At 38.2% G+C, this 25,197-nt stretch overlaps 1 protein-coding gene across 1 annotated transcript; it reads right to left on the bottom strand.

Moving 5' to 3' along the window:
- Nucleotides 1-537: 537 nt before the first annotated feature.
- LOC139969225 (heterogeneous nuclear ribonucleoprotein A/B-like) lies at nt 538-24,255 on the bottom strand. The gene is made up of 8 exons (XM_071974129.1): nt 23,871-24,255; nt 19,591-19,631; nt 15,018-15,142; nt 12,236-12,388; nt 11,717-11,845; nt 9,902-10,067; nt 6,579-6,845; nt 538-5,991 (listed from the first exon to the last, which is right to left on the bottom strand). Exons 1-8 carry the CDS (start codon nt 24,101-24,103, stop codon nt 5,975-5,977), a joined length of 1,131 nt encoding a protein of 376 aa, XP_071830230.1. The 5' UTR covers nt 24,104-24,255; the 3' UTR covers nt 538-5,974.
- Between the last annotated feature and the right edge of the window lie 942 nt (nt 24,256-25,197).

Raw genomic sequence — 25,197 nt, 5'->3', positions numbered from 1 at the left:
GCAGGGAACTGTTATGAGTTATACTAGTTCTTAGATAACATTTGAACTTTGACCACATAAACATGTTTCTTGTACTCAGTATGAGCAATTGCTATGCTTGCTATACCTGTCCAACATTTTACCTATTAAAATGTTATACTTGTCACTTCCTCAATTGACCTTTGACCTCCACTACCAAATTCAATCGTTTCATCACATAATATGAAACATAGTACATACCAGGTATGAGATATGCCACAGCCTATCTTTCCCAGATATGCTGTTTACAAGTAGTGGTCCAACACACAGACACACACAGGTGTGTTTTACATTCAGACAAATGTCCTCATTGTTTTTTCCCCATTGTTCGAATCCACATCTTAACAATACTCCTCAACAATTGAATTCTACTGAGGACTTTGTTCAAGTAATCAGTCAAATGACAAAACAAGTGCACATCAACACACACACAAATTCACAAAAACAGCAAAATGACAAGTTTACATGAAAGTCATCAAAGATAACCAAAAACTAAAATATGAGACAAAACAGTCAGCATCTTTTCTATCTTCATTTTTTTTAATTGAGAAAAAAATTGAGCAGATTCTGGTAACAGGTTTCATACAGAATATACATCTTTCTTGTCAACAACATTTCATATGACTCTTAGTTGAAAATATAATTTCATTCAAGTCTTTTATTAGTTGTTGAGATTTAATTTGACTGGCATCTGTCTCCTCCTCCTTCACCTCCGAGGAGAAAAAAAATGTCGAGAAAACTAAAACAGACATAAAATGAAATCTGAAGCGATAATAAATTCAGAGGAGAAAGAAGGGCATTGTTCACTCATGTTGAGTAGAAACAATTGACTTATTTTTTTTGCTTTTTGAAGAAATAAAAAAATGAAATGGAAAATATATCCCCCATGCAATTAATGCTACAATATATGCATTTAGCAAAACTTTGAACATTTATTTTCAACAAAATTGTACTCAACATTATCAGAAATTCATGATTTTTCTAGCCCCATTTAACCTTCAAATGTGTCGGATATCATTTTACTACGTAAATTGGTAAACACTATTACTTTACAGTAGAGCGTTCAGTTCCACTCAGGTTATGAACAAAAAAAACTCTAGTTGTTGTTAATATTATTCTGTGCACCCTAATATCTATAATTAGAACAGAAGTCCACAGTAATAGTCAACTTCATACCCATTTATGTCTAAGAGTTCACAGTTTCAATACAGACACACACTCCAGAAGCTGTTACTGGTGGATTCTTTTCCAGTCTTTGGTTGTGAAGATATCAAAGGACTACCCCACATTCACAAGAAAGTTACTGCAATTACTACTTTAAAGTTAAATCTTCAAATCTCTCATACTGAAAACTGTGATTAAAGAGCAAATGGGTTAAGTACAATCACTGCTAAGACAAGTAGGTCAATTTTGCATTCCCCTCCCCCTCCACCCACCTCACCAAGACTTTCATATTTAAATTATTTCCCTCTTTTGATGTTTGAAGGGGACATTCAGACTCACTAAACCAACAAAACTGTGAAAACGATACACAAGATTACATTGCTAGAATTGATTGTGCATTTGTCCCAGCTAACAAGGGTATATGAGGTACAGAAGAACCTTGATTTATCTCACAAATGAGTTCTGTATGGTTGTAAAGAGTACTGGTTTCATCCATACACTGGTAGAATTATATCCATTATATACACAGTAGACTTTGTAAGAAAATAAATGGATATATGGCTGGTATTTTGTCAATTAGATTGCAAAATAAATTCTCACTCCTCTTTTGTAATATATAAATGAATATTTTCTCTCTCCTTCCACCGACGACAATTCTTCCTTGTCCGCTCTCACAAAAACCTCAAATTCTTTATTCATGTCCTAAGGACCAACTTATACTCCTCCTTTTGAAAGTTGGAAGCCTAGTTATTGGCGAGGCAATGCCACGACTCTACATATAGACTACTAGATCTGAAGATATATACCAGAGTTAAAGGCAAGATAATAGTACCATTTAAGTTGCAAATACCCTTTTCCCAAAGTCTTGGATGTAAACTTTAAAGACATCCTTTCTTTTCTTTTCGTTTTTTTGTAGAAATATAATGTTCCGCACACACACAAGAGAAAACAAAAAGAAGAAAATAATGGCAGAATAAACATTGCAAGTTACAGAGAAAACAAAATAAATGTTCAATTGTTTGAGATATAGATTACTTTACACACACCAAAGGCAAGTAGCTGAAGATGAAGCAGACAACTTATATTAACTTTAAGATATGTTAACTGATTTAATGAGAATATAACTATGAAAACAATAATAATGGATGCTGGGTATAATATAGCTGTTCTTCAGTTGTACTACAGAGCTTGCTGCATGGGTAGATCAATATACAAGCACTGGATTTGCAGTTTTGTGCCATAAGGTACACAAGTCCGCTGTATGGGGACAAAGTCTGCTAAAGAGTAAGGAATCGTTCAAAGTTTGTTCATTTTGGAAATTCAGAGAGCAAAAGCTTATGGAAATTATCAATTAACATTTGAACAGAAATTAACATTCTAGGGTACGCTGACATATCTGAGCTGATTTTTTGAAGTTTTTGATGAAGACTATCAATTAAATCCATTTCTGATATTAGTCTTTAGCAGGGATTAAAGAATTCTATACATAATTGATATCCTCACTGTTTGGCTGATGGAGTGTTTATTCATGAAATGAGTAACAGGCATAACAAAGGCAGCATTGTTCTTCAGACTGAGGATACCGTTCCTACACTGCCCGGATGTTTAATTTGATTCTTTTAAAACCATTCAATGGTTATCCTCTTACCCTCTGTTTCCACTCTTTAATATTGCGCTTGTGGTTTGACCTGTAAGCTGCATCAGAGAACACCATGACTAAATGATGACCGACTGAGAATACATGAATATGCAAACAGCTGCGAATACAACATATGACAATAGTGAGGATTCCAGTCTCCAAAGACTGAGAAATTGGATCCTTGGCCAGTACTAATATTCTCAGGATCCTACCTGCTGTGTGTTAGTTTATAGATTTCTACTATTACCGGATATTTTCAATTTTTCCCCAGCCACACCCAAAAAATAAAGATACAAGGTAATGCAAGTACATGACAAAAGAATGGCAGTAATACAATGAATGATGTAAGTATTGAAGTACCCTTGATGTACAGACTACCATATTAAACTAGTGCTAAGTCTGATATACTGTATTGAATGATAGAAAGATCTGTCGGTTGAGAAGGCAGCGTCTACAATCCGTCACAGACCATCCACTTTCATGGACTCACACACATACACAGAGTTTTGTCTTTGGTGTTTTTCTTCCGAATATTTTCTACTTCTAGCTCAAAAAACATGTTTGGCAGTGGCCTTAGTTGTTTCCTCCTCCTCATCCACTCTGTGACAATAAACCCTTTGGGTTAATGACACCTTTCACACATTCACACCTATCAACAAGTACTAATATATTTCAAAAGCAAAGGAATTATTTGCTGCTACATTACTTTGCCCATGTATTTTATTGCCATGCACGAAAACACATCAAATGTTAATAACCTTCCTGTTTGCTTCCGACATCCTATAATGTATTTCTTCTACATAGATATTAACTGATCTTAACATAAGACTGAGTTAGAATGAGATAGACTGACATTTTGACCTGCAGGAACTCAAATCACTGAATGAGCGGAGTTGTGTCAAAACTGATTGGCAATCCAGGCAGCATTGGACCGGAAAGACTGTGTTTCTTGATGTAATGAATGATAGAGCTGTGTGTGTGTGTCCCCTAGAGTTAAGTGCTATGAAAGATTCCCTTCAATAGAGGTAATCCACATCCAGTCAACTTGACATTCCATTTACACCAGTCACTTTCTACGACCTACAAACTGGAGAGTTCGCATTCAACTGACATCAGTGACTGATGCAGTAACAGCTGTACAATAGAACATATGCTATATCACTAACAATCCAATCTGTGAGCTGACAGACTAAGAGCTAAACTCTTGGCTGGTGTTCACTCAAACTTCGAGCAAAGATCTCTCAAACCGATCTGAAAGCAACGACCAAGCATCAAAATAAGGCCAGCATTTTGGGAGACCCTTGCACGAAATAATTTCGCAGGGGTTGGCGGGAATTCATCAGCATTCTAACATGGTCTGCGGGTCAATAGCTGATATAAGTATGTTTATTGTCCAAACAGAAAAATCAAAATACATTTTGTGCCATTATTTGATGGACTATGCTGGCAAAATATTAATTAGACAGGTTAAATGTCATAAACACATGTTTCTGTTGCATTGGTTTTTCAGACCTAGCATAGTTCTATTTAGTCTTACCCTTTCCCACTCCTATGGTTCTTGCTAATTGAAACTGTTTCAAAATGAAAAAAATTAAATAGTCACGCATCCAGTCCGTTGCAAATTGGTTGTAAATTTATCCCTATTTAGATTTATATGTAACAACACTGTTCTCTGTGGACTTTATTCCATCTGTTTCCTTGTCTAGTTGTATATATTTGATATGTTCTCAGTCACAGGAATAAATGATGTTTAGTGTCACAACACCTATGCAGACACACAACCTTGAAAATGCAGGAATATATTCTGATCAAAAAATGTATTACTTTGATCAACTTTGACTTGATGGTACATTTCACTGTAATGTTAGTTTACCTTAACCTTATCTGTAATTTCATGGATTTTTTTGTGGTGTTGATAAGTAAGACCTGCTTTTCTAAGTCTATCACCTTCACAGTGCAACACGTTTAGAACTAACCTGTATCAATGATTCTTGAATATCAGCATTTGTGTGTTCTAAATGGAGAACTTATAAACTCTTTATTTTGTAGAAAGGAAAAACACAAGAACTGTACTTTGTATGTGACTAACAGGTTGATATCTAAATGAGGCAAAACAGTTAGTTATAACACCTAACCTTACAGTAGGCAGATATATCAGGAAAAAGTGCAAATCTAGAAATTAGGGAGGGGGATGTAAATTGCTATTAAGATCAGAATGTCATCCTTTCTACCTACAAACTTGTCACTTGTGAAGGTTTTTTTCATTTTTATCTGGGACAGGTCCTTGTTTTACTGCATTATTGAGATGGATCGACACCATCCTTATCTCTAATCTCAATTAGTGGTTTCCACCATCATGCAGACATGAAAACCAGCAGTAATTAGGTGCTGTATGTTTAGGGGAAAATATAAACATTCGCCAGTTGTACGCTACAACAAATAAAACAAAAAATCCCCCCAAAAAATATATATAGAGGCAACCCACCTACTATACTCAAGCTAAGACCCAACACCTGTTATAAATCAGACACCCTTACAGAAGAACTAACTCTCCCTGTTCTGGCCACCTCTACCAGACTCCCAACATAGCAGCAAGCAGAACTAAATTACCACAGCAAAGGAGGTTAAATACCTCAAAATTAGCATTATTTACGATTTATTATCCCTTACCACTAACTTATGGCATGCTAAAACTACTACCGTTAACATGGAACCCCATAACCAGAGTAAAACCAAGGTGGAAAGAAAAAGAAAACAAAAGATAAAGATATATGGCTCTAGATAATTTTTGTAATATTAGCTGTCATGCCGACCCTTGGCCTATTTGATAAAGGTCTGACATTGCGACAGATCTTTGTCAAACCTCTAATCCTACAACACTGATGATGATGATAATGATGATAATGATATGCTGGTTTGGTCTCCACCCTGACGTACCAGAATGGCATCTCTTTGTAAATGGCTAGGATCTTCTCCTAGCCGGGGTTCATCAGCCCCACCTTCATACCCTTGAGTTTTCTGGTCGTATCTGCTGTTTGGAGGTCAAAGCTCAACTGCTTGCTTCACACAGATAACGAGTCCACCCCTATAGCTGCATACGTGTCCAATGTAAGCTACACTCCAAGGCAGTTGTCTTTCTAGAATCTCTCTGAATTAATACGAGTTTTTCACTGTGAAAACAGACAAGAAATAGACCAACGTTATGTCATGATTGAAAAGTTTTTGCTTATAATTCACAGAACTGCAAGGACCTGAAATGAAACTTATTCTCTTGTGACTCTGTACTGACCAGAATAGTAACACAAAAGAGATTCCTAAAATCTGTAACACAAGACCTTTCAATTTTTCTGCCTATTAGAAACTATTTGCAACATAGTATAGCAAATACTGAATACACATGAAGGTATGTACATGTTCAATCTTGTAGTACATACGTATGTACTACCTTGCTGTATTACATACAAGAAGACACTATATACTCTTACATGACATAGATTATCTGTAAAACCTGACTGGACAGAAAGGAATGAAAGAAGAAAATTCCAGTACACCAGTACTATGCTAAACTGACTCCAATGCTAGCTCAGAGACCCTCATTGTATATAAATATTAATTGAGATCTCTCATCAGCCCAAAATCTAAAGTCTGCAGAGAGTAATCCAGCAGTTTTAGTTTATCCCAGTTCTTTATATTAACATCACCAGCAGTTGTTTTGCTATTAATTTACAGCTCTAATCAGTAACACTCAATCCCTCACCATAGCTCTGACCTCCATAGTTGTTGTAGCTATTCCCGGCTGTTCCGTTGTATGTGCTGTAACTTCCTCCCCCACTGTATCCCTGTCCCCCGTATTGGGCAGTCCCATAGTAATCGTAGTTTGGCCCATAGAAGCCACTTGAAGTCTGGCCGCTGTAGTTGCCATAATCGTAGTTCCCTCCGGGCCCAAAGCTTCCCGTGTAGCTGTAACTGGGGTATGTTGCCATGTACCCACCCCCTCCTCCATCATTGTATGAGTGTGAAAACCCTGCCAAAAAAAAAAAAAACATAATTATAAGGAATCTGGACAAACAATATTGCAAATGAGGTGTAAATGTACAAATGTTATTTCATGAACTGCCCAAGACTTGCTTTCAAGAGACAATGAACGAAATGACAATGACATGAACATGGAAAGGATTATATATCTGTTACGTAAATACTAAATAGGTGTGCATCTAGAGAGAGCGTCCTCTCTCAAACTGGCACAAGCTAACTCTACTTCATTTCCACTGCAGACATACCTAGGTTAATATGCACATAAGGGTTGACAAACGATGTCACTGTTATTAACTGTTTAAAGCTAACGGCATGCTAAATGCAACTCTGGGCAACAGACGGTTACAAATTCCCATTGAACAGTGCTTTAATGAATATCAGTGAGACACTGTTCCCATGGAACATAGGCAATCCCTTATTGACATGGTACCATTGGCATCCTTGTTCATCAGCATACCACATGGTTGAGTAGGACAGACCTGCAACATATGTAATGCCATGGTACCACTGGCAATCTGCATCCTTAGCATAAGAGATGGTTATGTTAGCTAGACCTGCAACATATGTAATGACATGGTACCATTGGCAACCTGGTTCCTTAGCATAACAGATGGTGATGTTAGCTGGACCAGCAACATATGTAAGACTTGGTACCACTGGCAACCTGGTTCCTTAGCATAACAGATGGTGATGTTAGCTGGACCAGCAACATATGTAAGACATGGTACCACTGGCAATCTGGTTCCTTAGCATTACAAATGGTGGTGTTAGCTGGACCTGCAACATGTGTAATGACATGGTACCACTGGCAATCTGGTTCCTTAGCATTACAAATGGTGGTGTTAGCTGGACCTGCAACATATGTTATGACATGGTACCACTGGCAATCTGGTTCCTTAGCATTACAAATGGTGGTGTTAGCTGGACCTGCAACATGTGTAATGACATGGTACCACTGGCAACCTGGTTCTTTAGCATTACAGATGGTGGTGTTAGCTGGACCAGCAACATATGTAATGACATGGTAACATTGGCAACATGGTTCCTTAGCATAGCAGATGGTGATGTTAGCTGGACCTGCAACATATGTAATTACATGGTACCACTGGCAATCTGGCTCCTTAGCATTACAAATGGTGGTGTTAGCTGGACCTGCAACATATGTTATGACATGGTACCACTGGCAATCTGGTTCCTTAGCATTACAAATGGTGGTGTTAGCTGGACCTGCAACATGTGTAATGACATGGTACCACTGGCAACCTGGTTCCTTAGCATTACAGATGGTGGTGTTAGCTGGACCAGCAACATATGTGATGACTTGGTACCACTGGCAACATGGTTCCTTAGCATAACAGATGGTGGTGTTAGCTGGACCTGCAACATATGTAAGACTTGGTACCACTGGCAACCTGGTTCCTTAGCATTACAGATGGTGGTGTTAGCTGGACCAGCAACATATGTAATGACATGGTAACATTGGCAACCTGGTTCCTTAGAATAACAGATGGCGGTGTTAGCTGGACCTGCAACATATGTAAGACTTGGTACCACTGGCAACCTGGTTCCTTAGCATAACAGATGGTGGTGTTAGCTGGACCAGCAACATATGTAAGACTTGGTACCACTGGCAACCTGGTTCCTTAGCATTACAGATGGTGGTGTTAGCTGGACCTGCAACATATGTAATGACATGGTAACATTGGCAACCTGGTTCCTTAGCATTACAGATGGTGGTGTTAGCTGGACCTGCAACATATGTAAGACTTGGTACCACTGGCAACATGGTTCCTTAGCATAACAGATGGTGGTGTTAGCTGGACCAGCAACATATGTAAGACTTGGTACCACTGGCAACCTGGTTCCTTAGCATTACAGATGGTGGTGTTAGCTGGACCTGCAACATATGTAATAACATGGTAACATTGGCAACCTGGTTCCTTAGCATTACAGATGGTGGTGTTAGCTGGACCAGCAACATATGTGATGACTTGGTACCACTGGCAACATGGTTCCTTAGCATAACAGATGGTGGTGTTAGCTGGACCAGCAACATATGTAAGACTTGGTACCACTGGCAATCTGGTTCCTTAGCATTACAGATGGTGGTGTTAGCTGGACCTGCAACATATGTAATGACATGGTACCACTGGCAACCTGGTTCCTTAGAATAACAGATGGCGGTGTTAGCTGGACCTGAAACATATGTAAGACTTGGTACCACTGGCAACATGGTTCCTTAGCATAACAGATGGTGGTGTTAGCAGGACCAGCAACATATGTAAGACTTGGTACCACTGGCAACCTGGTTCCTTAGCATTACAGATGGTGGTGTTAGCTGGACCAGCAACATATGTAGTGACATGGTAACATTGGCAACCTGGTTCCTTAGAATAACAGATGGCGGGCAGTGTTAGCTGGACCTGCAACATATGTAAGACTTGGTACCACTGGCAACCTGGTTCCTTAGCATTACAGATGGTGGTGTTAGCTGGACCTGCAACATATGTAAGACTTGGTACCACTGGCAACCTGGTTCCTTAGAATAACAGATGGCGGTGTTAGCTGGACCTGCAACATATGTAAGACTTGGTACCACTGGCAACCTGGTTCCTTAGCATTACAGATGGTGGTGTTAGCTGGACCAGCAACATATGTAATGACATGGTACCACTGGCAACCTGGTCTGTTAGCATAACAGATGGTGGTGTAAGACGGACCTGCAACTCATGGAATGACAAAGTGGTCACAATTTTGAACAATGGAATCAGTAGCATACAGTAGCATAGAATGAGCTACAGATGTGCAACTGTAAATAATGAAATTTCATTTTTGTTACTTGCAATTGATTCTTTGGGTAACACAAACCACATAAATTAAGTTCAAAATGAGATTACTAAATGGTGAATTGATTTTCTATGAATCCACCAGGCACAGAATCAAAAGTAACTTGATGAGACTTTGGTCTGTTGAAGTTACTCCAGATTACCATGCAAGAGATCCATGCTTTCCTTTTTTAATCTTTTCTCAGAGTGGTGACCTTACCTCCCCTTCCCCTGTATCCCCTTCCTCTCCCAGATGCAGCTCCGTTGGTGCCAAGTTGTTGGAAACCATAGCCACTGGCATACTGGCTGTAATAACCTGTGTTACCGTAGAGAATCCTCTGGTGGTGCTCATCTCTGGAAACCGCACGCTTCACTTCACACCGATACTGAAAATACAACAACAGCAGGAAAATTCAGCGTGTACCGTAATGATGCCAAAGGATTCACTCGCTTTGCATTATCAGTGAATAACTTCACAATAATGTCATGGATAAGAAAGTTTCAAGACAGGCAGCTAGTTATGAAAACTGATGCCAAACATGAAATGAACAAAAAAACAATAGAGGTCCTGAAGGCTTTGTGATTCCTTGCCATAGATGTAGTTTGAAATTCCAAAATAACTTTCTGACTAATGTAGAGCAAGTGAGAACATTTTTACTAAGAATTTTGTGAGAACCAGAAACGACCAGAAATTTTCCAGCTATTAATTTGTAGCACCACTTGTGGGCATCAAACAATTAATTCAACTGGTTAGGAGTTTACAATATAAAATTTTATTCCAAAATATTTCAATATCCAGAAAGAACAGTCTTCCTATGTGAAATATAGACATACATGATCTACCTATGAGCACATTTGACATATTCTTTTACAAAGTATGAGCTGGCAAAACAGCTCTGCCACCAACATCCCATTTCATCATTGTTATTAATTAAAGGGAGTTGTTTATTTACTGTTAAAAGTCATCTACTATAAATAACACTTACAAGAATCAAGAAATATTAACGATTGATTACACTTGTGGGACACAAAATATCCTGTAATGGATTGCTAATCACATCATGTGAATGACTGAACCATATAGGATCTGTTAAGTCAGAAAGATGGTGTCCAAGTCAGTGTGAATTTTACACAGCTTTGTCAGAGAGACATAAAGTTAACACCCAAAGGCACTACAATTTGATGGATCATGTGACTTGACATACATCCATGCAATGTCACTTTCTGATGAAACAACCCTTATAACTATTTTCACTTTCTAACAAAAGGATGATTACATCATAAATGATGATGTCACAGGATGTATTATTAATATCATGTGCCCATTATGTCTTTCCTTTTTCCAATTGGGGACACTTTTATCAGAAATATATGACAAGAATTGCTTAATAATGATCACAAGGTGTGGAGCCATTCAGCATGTACTGCAGGTTTATATTATTACCGGATTATATTAAATCACAAACTATTGCCAAACTAGACCATAAATTAACCATCATTTAAGGTTTTGACTTTGGTCTCTGACTTCCTGAAACTTGACTAAACTTGTCAGGTATTTCTCAACATACAATTTACGCTGATCTACTTTTAACTACAACACTGTTTCGGATATTTCTTTGTTTTAACAAATTAATCAGAGAGAAAAAAATGATTCCAGTTGATTCTAAATGTTCATCACTTGAGAAACATTTTCATGTATTTTAATCATTTCTGGAAAGCTGAATGGCTACAAGTTTGGAAACTTCATTGTTATTTGACATAAAAGTTGCAAGGTCATACTAATGAAACACATCCTGAAGATATTTGAGTATAGCATTGTATAAAAAATATACCAAGACTAAGGAACAATACTTAACTTTCCTTAATTTCTAATTCAACACGTAAGCACAACACATCATTGGGACATTATTATTTCGTCTTTTCATTAGTTTGCAATAAGTTCATCATATGCACAAATTCTCTATCTAAGAGACAAAAGTAGTTAAAAGGTTACATTAAACAAATTGAAATATAATCAAGATACTACTTGAAATACCTTTCCTTTGATGTAATGATACGGGTCTTTAACAATGTTCGTGACCGACTCAGATTTTTCGAACATTAGGAATGCAAAGCCTTTGTGCTTGCCCTCATCTTTTGAAACTGGAATTTCTGAATCTGTTATCTGCAATGAACGAGGGAAGAAATAAAGTCTTCATAAAGAGACATAAATAACGCATTGCCATCTTCTCTTGAATATAACAAAAAGGTAATACATGCCAACATTCATGCATTACTGTCCCAAGTTAAGCTGTATTCCCCCCCCCCCCCACTCCTAAAGTTACAACCACTCCTTAATGTTTCAAATTAACAGCCTTACGTTACTGCTGCTGGCGCTAAAGCAATCTTTACTGTCTCCAAACCTACCGTCATTCCTTGACTGTCCCAACTTTCGCTCTATTTCACTCCACTCTCAAGTGAAAACCACTTCTTAATGTCCTAAATTTACATTACTGTTGCTGACGCCAACCCTGAATCAATATTGACTGTTTGCAGACTAACAGTGATTCCTTACCGTTCCAAATTTACCGAAGTACTCTTTGATGTCATCAACAGTGACCTCATGGCTGATGCCACCGACAAACAGTTTCTTTGGTTTCGTGACTGCAACTGCCATCTTGGGATCAATGGTCTTCTGGTCAAGCTCGTGTTTTCCAGCTGCCAAGGCCTATGTACATAAGAAGAGATGATTCCATTACAGATGATCATACTTAAAAGAACATATCGAGGCAGAGATGGGTCAGTAGTCTTGACCCATGTCAGTATTCCAACCAATTCATGACATCATACCATCTGCATAATTCTGGCCATTTGTAGTCTAGATTCTCTACCTCCCTTCATCCACAATATAATGCTTCAAGCTGCTTTCATATTGGCCTATGCATACACCTTCCTGCACAGAGTGGTATTGGCCTGCTCTAGTTAAAGTAGCTATTGTACTGATTTTGTTCCATTTCCGATAAGCACTATTCAACACTAAAATATCACACAAAAAAGGGTTCATTGGTTACTTGGGTTATGTTTAATTATGAAGAATAATTACAAGACTTAATGATTGTTGCATTTTGAATGCACATGATTAATACAGATCTATGTGGAAAAGTGTACGGAAAACAACTTATTCATCCAGAAAACCATCAGGTTTAGTGATTCCTTACCATGTTTAACATGACAACATTTCTGGGCCATTGGGTTTTCACTTTGTATTAAACATTGAAAATTGAAAGAAAACATTCTGTGTCAGCTAAACAAGACACAAGAGGTCATCAGATATCTCAGGAATCATAATTTCTTCATGAAATTGGCTAGGCTCCACATAAATGTGCCAACTTTGAGGAGCCCTGAAAAACGTTTGCTGCCCTTCAATAACTGACAGTTTGCATAATAAACCATACTCTCGCTTGATGCAATGGTTGCCTACAGGCTGTTACTATGTGAAACTGTTACATGTTGCATGCAAAATTACCATCTGTTCAACTCAAGCACATGAGCAGCATATTTGTTAGTTGAGTTTGACTTGGCACAGCCAATGACTACTCCAGCACTTTGAAATATTCCAGAACTAAGCAGACACTTTACACAGTCACTAAGCATTTACAGACTCATACTAAGATAAAGCAAACAAGCACAGATGCTATTTGATACGAAGATTAAACATTCCAGAGATAAATTGCTGTCTTCCAGGAGGGTACTGAATACTGATCTTTTAAATAAACTACTGAATGGTCAAAAGCTAGAAACACCGTCCATGTTGTAATATGTCTAACAAGAAATTCGCATAGCCTAGAATAATATATCAGGTTATCAACATAGTAAAATGCTACGTAACATGGGCAAATGCTATGTACAGTATGGGCAACTTATGCTATGTAACTGGGCAAATGTTATAAGTGTAATATGGGCAAATTGCTTGTAAAATTGCAAATATGTATAGTAGCACAGGGCCTTCCAAACTCTAATCCACAACTCTTAACCAAGATTTGAACACTAAATTTAATATTCCAAGCTCGGTGCTGTAAAACATCCCTTCACACTTGAATTGTACAACATTAACGTAAAGAGCAGAGGTTCTAAAAGTACAAACCTCAATTGGAAAAAATCATTGGTTGTATGGTAGAGTAGGTACTCTCCTCAGAGATAACCAGACTAAATGACAGACCTTCAATGTCTACTACACATACATTTCTTTAATAAAACATAATGAGCAGAGAAGCAATTACACATGTCTCTAAAATGCTGGCATTTAAGCAACCAATAAGAGCAAAGAAAGAAATGTTGCCAGGTATTTAAAAATACTACAGGTTATACAGAATGCTCAACATGCAGACTTACTGAAAGTTTCGAGCAAAGGTGTACAGGTTTCAGGAACAATTATCAGCAAATGATCACATTAATTATTTTTTTTCTGATAGGGTTACTATATGTTAATGACTCTAGTGTCTTCCATACCCAAACTTTGGAAAAGGGGATTTGATTTCCATGGGGTATTTTACTATGACCCATAATTTTCCAGGGTTAGGGTTATTTGACTTTCTGTTAAAGAACTTGTAATTAACATAACAATGCTGTCCAATCTCCAACCTCAGCTCCTTCCAATCCCACCCTCAAACTCTACACATCTATGGATTTTTAAAGTTCTTCCAGGTTTAGGTTACTGTACCTGAACAAAATTATGATAATTTTATGAAGTAAGGTTAAAGGCATAAACACACTCAACTACACAATTGCTCAAATACTAAATAGTGCACTTTACATTAGGTGTTTACTTTCATAGAAAATGTATTCTATTTGTAAAAAGAACATGGGGGGGGGGGGGGGGGCAGGAGCCCAATAAAATGGAAATGTGTTCAAACACTGATGGACCTGTTGCAAATACTAAGTCAATTATCCTGTAAGTTACAAGAGATTATCACACTTGTGGTAGAGTGTTCCAACTTACATTACTATTTCTAAAGGACCAGCTAAACACTTTCCTCTCAACCCTGGTCAATCAAGAGAGAACTTGCTCACTATACTATTTCAAGACAATGCTTCTTCCAGAGAAAGATTGGCATTTGAGAACCTAATTAGGGAATAGCACAGGTATTAAAATGGGAACCAAAATCAGCTGTTTCACTATCTAACATTTCATGTCTGTTATATTTGTAAGATTAAATAGACAAAGGCAAGTAGAAACTCTGACCAGGACAGCTTTATCAAGTTTTATTACTTTTTTGTGTGATTTTATTAACCAATGGCATATTTTATTATTGATGTATCCGTCCTTATTGAGAGTAACTAACACTAGTCCTTCCTACCTTGGCACAGCCCTCTGCATCTTGAAATAAAACAAAGCCAAAGCCTCGTGATCTTTTGTCATATCCCCGCTTGACCTCCACATCGACCACATGTCCCCATTTGCTGAAGTGGTTTCTAAGCTTTTCTGTAAAATAACAACAACAACACATAGCAATAATACAATTCTGCTTGGACGTTAAATGCTCTGTTTGGGAAAAATCAGGACAGAAGATTAAAAGAATTACAGAAAACATTGCAATGGTAATAACGTCATATGCATTCTGAGGTTAATGAAGTTAGTTTATCACCAGACTCCAACAAAAAACAAGCATCTGTGTAAAACAAGTGCACTATACAATTCATTTGTTGTACAACTCCATTAGCATGGACAGCAATTCACTATGCCATATCTGAGTAATCACTCTCAGCAATCTTCAACAATTAACTGATTAAATGATTTAGTTGGTTTCTGGGCAAAATTCAAACAACTGATTGCTCACAAGGAACCTTTCACTTATATAGCTATCCATAATAACTTAACTTCATTGCTGAAAGCTTAATAAAGGAGGTCTGAAAGTGAACATGATATGAGGTACACTGGCAGTTTTGGAAGCCTCAATGCAGAGCTGGAGGACTCAAATCCTGTCATGCTCTTAGACTTGGACTAGGCTCGGACTCTGAAGTAGCTGGACTCCGTGCAATGTTCACATGGTTAAATATTTTTTCAACCTGCAATTTGAAAATAAGTATTTGCCACAAATACTAGCTGTCTGCATATTGAATAATTCAGAGTAGCAGACCTTTATATGTCAAAAGCTAACAATACAGCATGACAACTGCAGTAAGTATAGTATGCACTAATATATGATTGCAATCTGATCATTAATACTCCAGCAGGATAGGAAAGACACAGGTACCTGAACATATAACAACTGTTATTTAGTATTGCTACAGCTTTGATCCTAACCAGGGCTCCCTGCTACCACTTTGATCCTCACCAAGGCTCCCTGCTACCACTTTGATCCTCACCAAGGCTCCCTGCTACCACTTTGATCCTAACCAAGGCTCTCTGCTACCACTTTGATCCTAACCAAGGCTCCCTGCTACCACTTTGATCCTAACCAGGGCTCCCTGCTACCACTTTGATCCTAACCAGGGCTCCCTGCTATCACTCTGATCCTAACCAAGGCTCCCTGCTACCACTTTGACCCTAACCAGGGCTCCCTGCTATCACTCTGATCCTAACCAAGGCTCCCTGCTACCACTTTGATCCTAACCATGGCTCCCTGCTACCACTCTGATCCTAACCAAGGCTCCCTGCTACCACTTTGATCCTAACCAAGGCTCCCTGCTACCACTTTGATCCTAACCAAGGCTCCCTGCTACCACTTTGATCCTAACCAAGGCTCCCTGCTACCACTTTGATCCTAACCAAGGCTCCCTGCTACCACTTTGATCCTAACCAAGGCTCCCTGCTACCACTTTGATCCTAACCAAGGCTCCCTGCTACCACTTTGATCCTAACCAAGGCTCCCTGCTACCACTTTGATCCTAACTAAGGCTCCCTGCTACCACTTTGATCCTAACCAAGGCTCCCTGCTACCACTTTGATCCTAACGAAGGCTCCCTGCTACCACTTTGATCCTAACCAAGGCTCCCTGCTACCACTTTGATCCTAACGAAGGCTCCCTGCTACCACTTTGATCCTAACCAAGGCTCCCTGCTACCACTTTGATCCTAACCAAGGCTCCCTGCTACCACTTTGATCCTAACCAAGGCTCCCTGCTACCACTTTGACCCTAACCAAGGCTCCCTGCTACCACTTTGACCCTAACCAAGGCTCCCTGCTACCACTTTGATCCTAACCAAGGCTCCCTGCTACCACTTTGACCCTAACCAAGGCTCCCTGCTACCACTTTGATCCTAACCAAGGCTCCCTGCTACCACTTTGATCCTAACCAAGGCTCCCTGCTACCACTTTGATCCTAACCAAGGCTCCCTTTACATTATTACAGCAGTACAGACACCACTGCTGGAGGTCATGAGCATTACCTACAATACTAACATGCTAAAAACTGCATACTTAGCCTCTCAACCCAAAAATTTACTTCAAACATCGAGGGCACTTTGAACTAGACCATGACATATTTTGGTATGCTTTTACAATAGGTGGCCATGTTAAAGAAACCAAGAGGCTGATAAGGTCAAGTGATTTTATTTGGGGATAATTCCAATCGCATTCCAGTTACACTTCCAAATAGTAGGTCTTCAGGTAGAAAATGATGTCATTCTGTGATGTCACATCTACAGAAGGCCAAAGGGTTGTAACATGTGATGTGAGTCTGCACAGTGTATGCTAATAACTGAACTTTATTTCCTAATAGTGTCACTTCAGTGCATACAAACAGTCTGTTTTGTCTGTGGAAGGTGTAACTGAACCCAATTACAATGACTCTTTAATCCTTCTGTTAGGGAAATTCCATTTAGTACATGGTTTTGCCACTATGTAAACAGTGAACAATTGTTACAAGCACCTAAACTTCATAGTAGAATGCAACCAAATAGCTAGGTGACTTTGTGATTCCTTGCCATGTAAATTGTTCAAATTCCAAATAACTATCTGACTAATGTAAAGCAAGTGAGTTAAATTTGTCCAAATATTAAGTGAGAACCAGAAAGATCAGCTATTTTCAGTTCTAATGTGTATCACTCACTTATGAGCATGAACCAAATGTTGCATTCACTGGTAAGGATTTTACAGTATAGAATTTGTATTCCTAAATGTTCCAATATCCAGAAAGAACAGTCTTCCTATGTGAAATAAAGACATGTAGAAGTATGAATAAAAGGACACTTTTTTTTACCAACTTTGAGCTAGCAAATCAGTTCTGCCACCAACCATCCCTTTAATAATTGCTATTTAATAATGAATGAGAGCTCTACATGACATTGTTTATACACTGTGAAATATTTTCACAAAGTACCAGTGACTAAAGTCATACAGTAGTATAAATCACAGAGAAAATGGCCAATTTTGAGACCAATTGAGATAACTTGTTGATCACTTGAGCCAAGTTTTGCACAATTTGAGTACCTGTAGACTCCTTGAAGCTCAGGGTGAAAACTGACAAGGGCCCTTGAGTGTGTTAAAATAAGACTATCAACTCTTTGAAGCAGATTTCGTTTCTTGGATCGTTGTATGTGTTGTCGAAGACCTAAAGAGCCCCTTCACAATACTAAACTAAACTGAATTTGACCAAACTATATATTCACCAAAAGAAAATCATAGCATTGAAGAATTCACAGAGTAATTGTACGCATTAATTCATCAAGTTTACAAGAATTTCAAACTTTGACTTAAATGTTGACTGCAAATGACCGTTGACATCCACCAATTTCAATAGGGTTCTTGTACTCACCAGGATGGATCTGCATACCATGTATGAAGTTCAACAAAGATGTACTTTTTGAGTTATCATGTTTACAAAGTTTTCAGACTTTGACCTCTATTGACCACAAATGACCATTGAACTTCACAGTAAACAATAGGGTTCTTGTACTCAATAAGACGGAACCGCATACCAAATATGAAGTTAATCCACCATGAACATTTTGAGTTACGGTGTTTACAAGCAAGTGTCACACACACACCCACCCACCCACACATGTACACATACATGGCATCACATAGATTCCTTCAGCCTCCGGCAATGGATTAAAAAACTGTGTTACTCTGTTCTGACGCTTTGGTTGTGCTTTTGGAAATGAATGTTACAGCAAAGTTTGCAGATTCAGGCTTTATGATCAGTTCTATGAATATGCATGTAATGAATATTGCCAATGTCTGGCTGGTTGAATATTAATACTTCTACAGAGGATATACCTTTCACATTTTTAGAAAGTTATCAACTTTACTATCAACTTGTTGAATCATTAAGACATCAATGTACTTGCATATTACTAAAAGCATGCAGGGATATTTGAACTATTTTCAGTGCAAAGGCTCTGTGTACTATAAAGGTATACACAGTCTTAAACACTTTTAATGCTGCAGTCACACACCTCAACAGTGCTGATATCATCTTTTCTATGAATGTACATAGATGGGAGCATTTATACATGTTAATTATATCACATTTACTCTGCATTCAACCCTTGCCATAAATATTAATATCAACCACCTATCATAACTGAAAGAGAAGATTAAGGCCCTGTCTAATAATGGAAGGTGCCTTGAGCATAATCTACAACAAGATACAATAATAAGAATCATGTTACAACACAGCACATGTATGATGATGAAAATGTTCAAAACTTTGCTCTCCCCTATCTGAAGCAAACCATGGCACGGGAGAATTTTAAGTCGCAATCTGCTCTTAGAAAGCAGGTATTTTTTATGATTTTCTGCTCTAAAGCCATGAAGTCATGTGCAACCATTCCAACTTTCATCATTGAAGTAAGTTGCAACAATGAACCTACCACGTCCACACGTTTAATTGCACACAAGTTGCACACGGGGGCAACAACCAAACTGTTCTGATTCTTAATAAGAACCACAAGAAAACACACAGTAGGGTTCAACCAAAACCTTACCTTCATTTGTTCCATAGCTTAGACCACCAACAAAAATTTTCCTGCAAAAATAAACGTGAAAGAAAATTGTAATTTTCAGTGCATTCTAGACATGTGTATCAGAGAATCAGGGCATGAATAATGCACCATGCATAGATGATGTCATTGAACATTGGATAATTTACAAACCTATTGATGTAAAGTGGAAATATCTACTACTTCCTTACATACAGCAATACTTGCCAGTCTTCACCAGTCAATATCTAACACCCCAGCAGCAGCAACAGCCATTTGAAGACTTATTCATGTACTTAAGGTCAGTAGGCCACAGCTGTCATGTTGAGTGTGTGCCAAGGCCAAAAACTACCATTATATGTACAATATGTACTGTAGACTGTAACTACTTGATTACACATCACAAAAGACACAAACTTTGGCAGAAAACAACAAAACAAAATGCTCACATTTCAATTTGTGCCAACTGGGATGTTTTCTAAAACGCCATGTCAATAATCTATGCATGATCCCAAATCCATGTACGGTAATCTTTGAGAGATATCTTCACAAGTTGCTGTTTGTTCAGCACTCAATATTCTTGTAAACTCAAACTTTCTAGACTAATGTTGCTTCAAATCCAGAAAGGGCTATTATCCCATGAAATATGTCTACAGAAATTGAAAAGTATCATTCAAGAAATAAGTGGAAGAGAAGAACAAATTCTGTTCATTAACAGTGACTATTTCATGAATATCAACATCTGTTAACAAACGGAAAATATAATAGACTAGCTACCACTGTCAGTTTAATAATGAACTGCTTGGTACCTTACTTCAAGCAAAGAAGTCACATTATGTCCATCAATATGAATCTCAATTTTGGTTAACTGGATCCTACAGGTTACAGTGAATCATTGCCAATACTATCAGATCCTTGATGTTTTGTATCATAATCTGTCCACTCAAGATTAGTGATCTCTATTCATTTTATTCCAAATGTGCACTGATGGTAAATACAATACCAGAGTATACCAAACAAACAGTAATGTAAGAAAATGTTACAAGAAGTAGTATAGCTCCTAACCTGAAGACAGCATTATTATCACTTCAGTTAAGGCACTGTGAGCTTAAATCAACTCAGTGCAAACTGCCCTCCATCCCCTGATCCACCCCCCCTCCAACCCCTCCAAGAAGCAAAAGGTTGTCATGGCCATTTGTACTACAGTATGTGTTACAGCTGTTGGTTTTTAACACCATTGTCACATAGCATGTATTGTTGGTTGTTACTGAAGCTGATTGACAACATATATTTATTCCAGACATAAAGTTCTCTCAAACGGGTCTGTTTTTGCATTGAGTTTTCATCATACTCACCCAGCTATCTGGACCACTCTCTATCTCGCTAGATAGAGAGAGTAACAACAAGTTGTTACTCCATATTCTTCAGTTAAAGGAGAGCGCATACCCCACCATTATCATAGGCCTATGTGATTCAGACACACATGATGAACAACTTCCACACCTCAACCTCCCCCCCCCAAAAAAAAATAAATAAATAAACAAAAGAAGCAAACTCTCATTCCATGTGGAAGATATGATGGTCTTCATTACAAGAAAAAGATTTGAGCAAGTTTAAACGTAATATCATCAAGCCATCCGTCGATCCTTGAATATTTTAAGGCTATTCTATATATTTGTTACAGTGTTCCACTATGCATTGGATTATATGCCATAGAGATCTGATTCTGAAGTCCTAGCAAAGCTTTTATTGTGATCTAATATCGCCATCATGTTCATGAACAACACTGTTTACATCCATCTTTGAAAGAAATAAGAAGAAACACAAAGTGTGCATGAAATATTTACCCCCTTCTAATGGCCCTACAACATCCCACATTGGTAACATGGCAGTGGCCTAGCAGAACTTTTAAACCAAATCTCCCAACCGAAGTAAGATTTTGGTTCTATCAACAAACTGGTTTGTAGAATTTCCCCAATGCATGTGTAATGTGGATGGGCAGAAGCAGGGACTAATTTAAATGGTATCACATCTCAAAATGCCAGCAAATTGAGTAATTGCTATACAAGTGCAGAGATGTATCGCAGTTTTTGTACACAGGAGCCATAGTATAGTAAAGAGACAACTGAAGTCTGAGCCTTTAAAGCTGCTATGCAAATTTGAACACATTTTTTCTCTGAGAAGTGTTTCTCTGCATTTACTTGCCAGATGATTACAGTTGGTATGGACATAGCCATCTCTCTAATTTATACAACCATAAGAGCACTTTATGTGGAATGCTGTTATAATATGCCAAATTTAGGACAGGTTTGTACATATAAGCTAATAACTATGACTGTGCTACACCTACCAAGAGAGTGTCCTGTACTTAGTAGTTGTCAGTCTTAGGCATGAGCAGGGAGGTGGAGAGCATCAGATTCTTAGATTCAGGTCAGCAGGAGTTGTGTTTCACACATATATTGTTTACTGCTTTGTAGTGAGATGGATGCAAATGCTTCAACGGGTGGACGAAATAGAATGAAAGTCTGTCTGGCATATATATTACCTTCCTATCCCATTACAAGCGGCAAATTTTTTTTCATGGAAACGTCAGTGCAGCCTTGTTAAATCTAACTTGTTAAATCTAAATGTTAAATATAACCCTCACCCTTAATCTGGAAATTTATGTAAGTGGAGTGAATTCACTAGTTGCACAGATGTGGTTGTTCAACTTACAGAGCTGACACAGGATCGCAAGTATGAGCTTGAACAGTGCAGTGCTTTAGCTTTTGTCTACAGGTACTTAGCAGTATTAGCACTTAGCAACAATATACATTACATATGAAAAACAATCTTCTTTTGCATTAATAATATGTACCTCAATTGATTGCAGATAATGAAACATTGGAAAAAAGCTTGTTTTCACCAAACGTAACCCACTTATGCAGCTATGTACAAATAAAATTGAAAGAAGGAACAGAGAGTGACACCATGGTGAACTTCATCATAAATATTGTGAAGAATGAACCCCACACCCATGGACCTAGAAATTGCTGAGACTGCAAAGTTTGTGTAACAGATTTTACTTACACAGTGAGCATTAAGGAGGGAAAAATTAGGAGATTTCATATCTTTCTCCTCAAGAATATATCTTATTTCTACTTTATTTTCTTGTGCAAATAATTCTGGAGTTTTGGAACAGAAACTATAAATTACTGATTACTGTGCAGTCTGATCAGACCGGGAAGTTAAAAAGAGTCCCTTTACTTGTTTCAGCTTGTTCTATTCCGGTAAAACACACGATATACAAGCTCTTTCAGGGTGCACATTGCCATTGTTAGTAATAGTAAGGAATATAGACCTAATTTGTTGTTAATATTTTGAGCAGCAACTTTGAAGGTAACAAAATATGTTTCACCTGTCATTAAATACTATATTTTCAAACCCAATTTAACACTTAACTGGTCTAGGCCTATGCCTAAGCTTAGCCGAAAAATAATGTCATGCGTGCAAGTTAGCGAAACTGTAAGTTCTGCTAGGCCTAGTCTGAGATTGCAGTGCAACATTACTCAACTTCCCTAGATATCCTTTTCCCCAGCCAACTGTTATTACACCGATGAAGGATTCATGCAGTCCTCTAACTTAATGTTTTGTTCGGATGTTTGGCAAAACCTGGTTGGCCAATGCTTTTGTTGGCATAGGCCCCTAACTTAGGCCTAAGTAACTGACATTGTTAGGCCTAGGCTATGCAATTCTTCAATAGACCTAGCCTAGGCTGAGACTTGAGAGTAGGATATTTCTGATTTCAACATAGCAAACAGTGAGTAAATTTACAAGTGTTATTTTCATATTGGACTACATTAGTTTTGTGCATTTGTACTTAAGGTACGTTAGGCTTATGTATTGGTTGATCTTGTTAAATATAGAGGTCTAACATATTGACCCAACCCACTCGCATTACTCCGCACTGCCTACACCAGCCTAGTGTTATTTTGGTATGTGGAGTGAAATATATGCAACGTCACATGGCCAAATGACGACAATCCATGCGACGAACAGCTGGGAACCGGCATAGTGCTAGCATCCTATGAGTTAACATTTCTTCCTCTGTCACTAAATTACAGTAGCAATCGTGCAAAAATCGGGTGAAATGTATTGGTGATTTTGTGTTTTAACATTATCTGATAGTAAACTTATGTAAATAAAACCCAAAGTCATAAAAACTGAAAACAGACGTCTGACAGAGGGACCTAACTTTTCAGCCTAACATGATAGCAATAAATCCCAAATCCTGGCCTCGTCCTTACTTGTCATCGTGATCCCCTTTCGAGGCATGAATTTTATCTCCATGCCTCCCTTTTCCTCCATTATTTATGCTCTCGGTACTGTCCTGCGAGCTCGCTCCTTGTGCCGAGTCATCAGCGCTTTCTTTCCCGTTTTGTTGGGAAAATTCGGCGGTGTTTGTACCACTGTGACTGTCGGCCATGGTGCCCAGTTTCCGAGAGCTGACATACGTAGTGTTAGTGTACATTAGGTACATACTACTGCACAGCCCAAAGTTGAAGTCCCGGCGATATTAGCATATTTTATAGAAATTAGCATATCTACAACTCTTGCACCATATACCGGTATTTCCTGACAGCCTAGAATACGTATAAAAATAAAACAATTATTGTGGTAACTTTGCATTCAACTGACAACATACATCTCTATAACTAGTGTAAAGTTAATCCACGTTATACATAGTGCCACGCCCCTTTTCCTGAGAGAATGAACTGAAGTCATGTTTTGCGATGAAAACCTTCCGTTTCCTGTGTGGAGTAACATGACATGCTTGGTCGGGTAGTAAGTTTGGTTGATGGGTTTGCATGTTACTGTTGGCAACACATATTCCAGTTCGTTTCACCACGGAGGTTAAACAGACTCCATGGTTTCAATCAACCTACATATTGTACCGAAAGCACGTAAAGTAATCCCTTCTTGGGATTTCGAATGCTGAATGCGGTTCACTATATATGAATTCCCATTTTCAAGTTACGTTTCTTGGCAGTTGTAACATGGAGTCACGCTGATTAAACCAACTAATTGACGCTTACCTTGCCATCCTCGCCCCGCCCGCAGCACATCCACCCTGCAGTCCCTCCCCCTCCCTCCATTTCCTCCAAAAAAGAACATGTCTAATTTATTTCCCCATTTGAGAGCCTGGAAAAATAAAGGCAACACACGAAACTAAAGTGTGTCGAGAAAACTTATACGCAATGCGTATAGAGCTAAGCTTTGACACGAAAAGCAGAACAAAAACTAAATATATAAATCAGAAATAAAATGAGAACCCCCCACCCCGCCCCCCCAAAAGACTATATGTTATCATTGAAATATTAACAAGCGTTAGTAATCACTGTTACGATTAATCTTACTTCACGGATGGACTCTTTCCGTTTTATGACCCAAATAAACTTCTAATTAAAGTTGGATTGCATATGGAAGCGGTATGTTAATCGCAATACGTTTTGGGTTATAAGATCAAATATATTGTACAAAATTACATGGATAGTTCCATTACATCTAATTATCACGATGACTGTTTGTTCAGACTTTGTCTATATTTCTTGATTATGCCTCGCGAATGTTTGG

This window comes from Apostichopus japonicus, chromosome 6 (genome assembly GCF_037975245.1).
Source record: "Apostichopus japonicus isolate 1M-3 chromosome 6, ASM3797524v1, whole genome shotgun sequence".
In the NCBI taxonomy this organism is placed as follows: domain Eukaryota; kingdom Metazoa; phylum Echinodermata; class Holothuroidea; order Aspidochirotida; family Stichopodidae; genus Apostichopus; species Apostichopus japonicus.
This window is presented reverse-complemented; position numbering and strand designations above follow the sequence as displayed.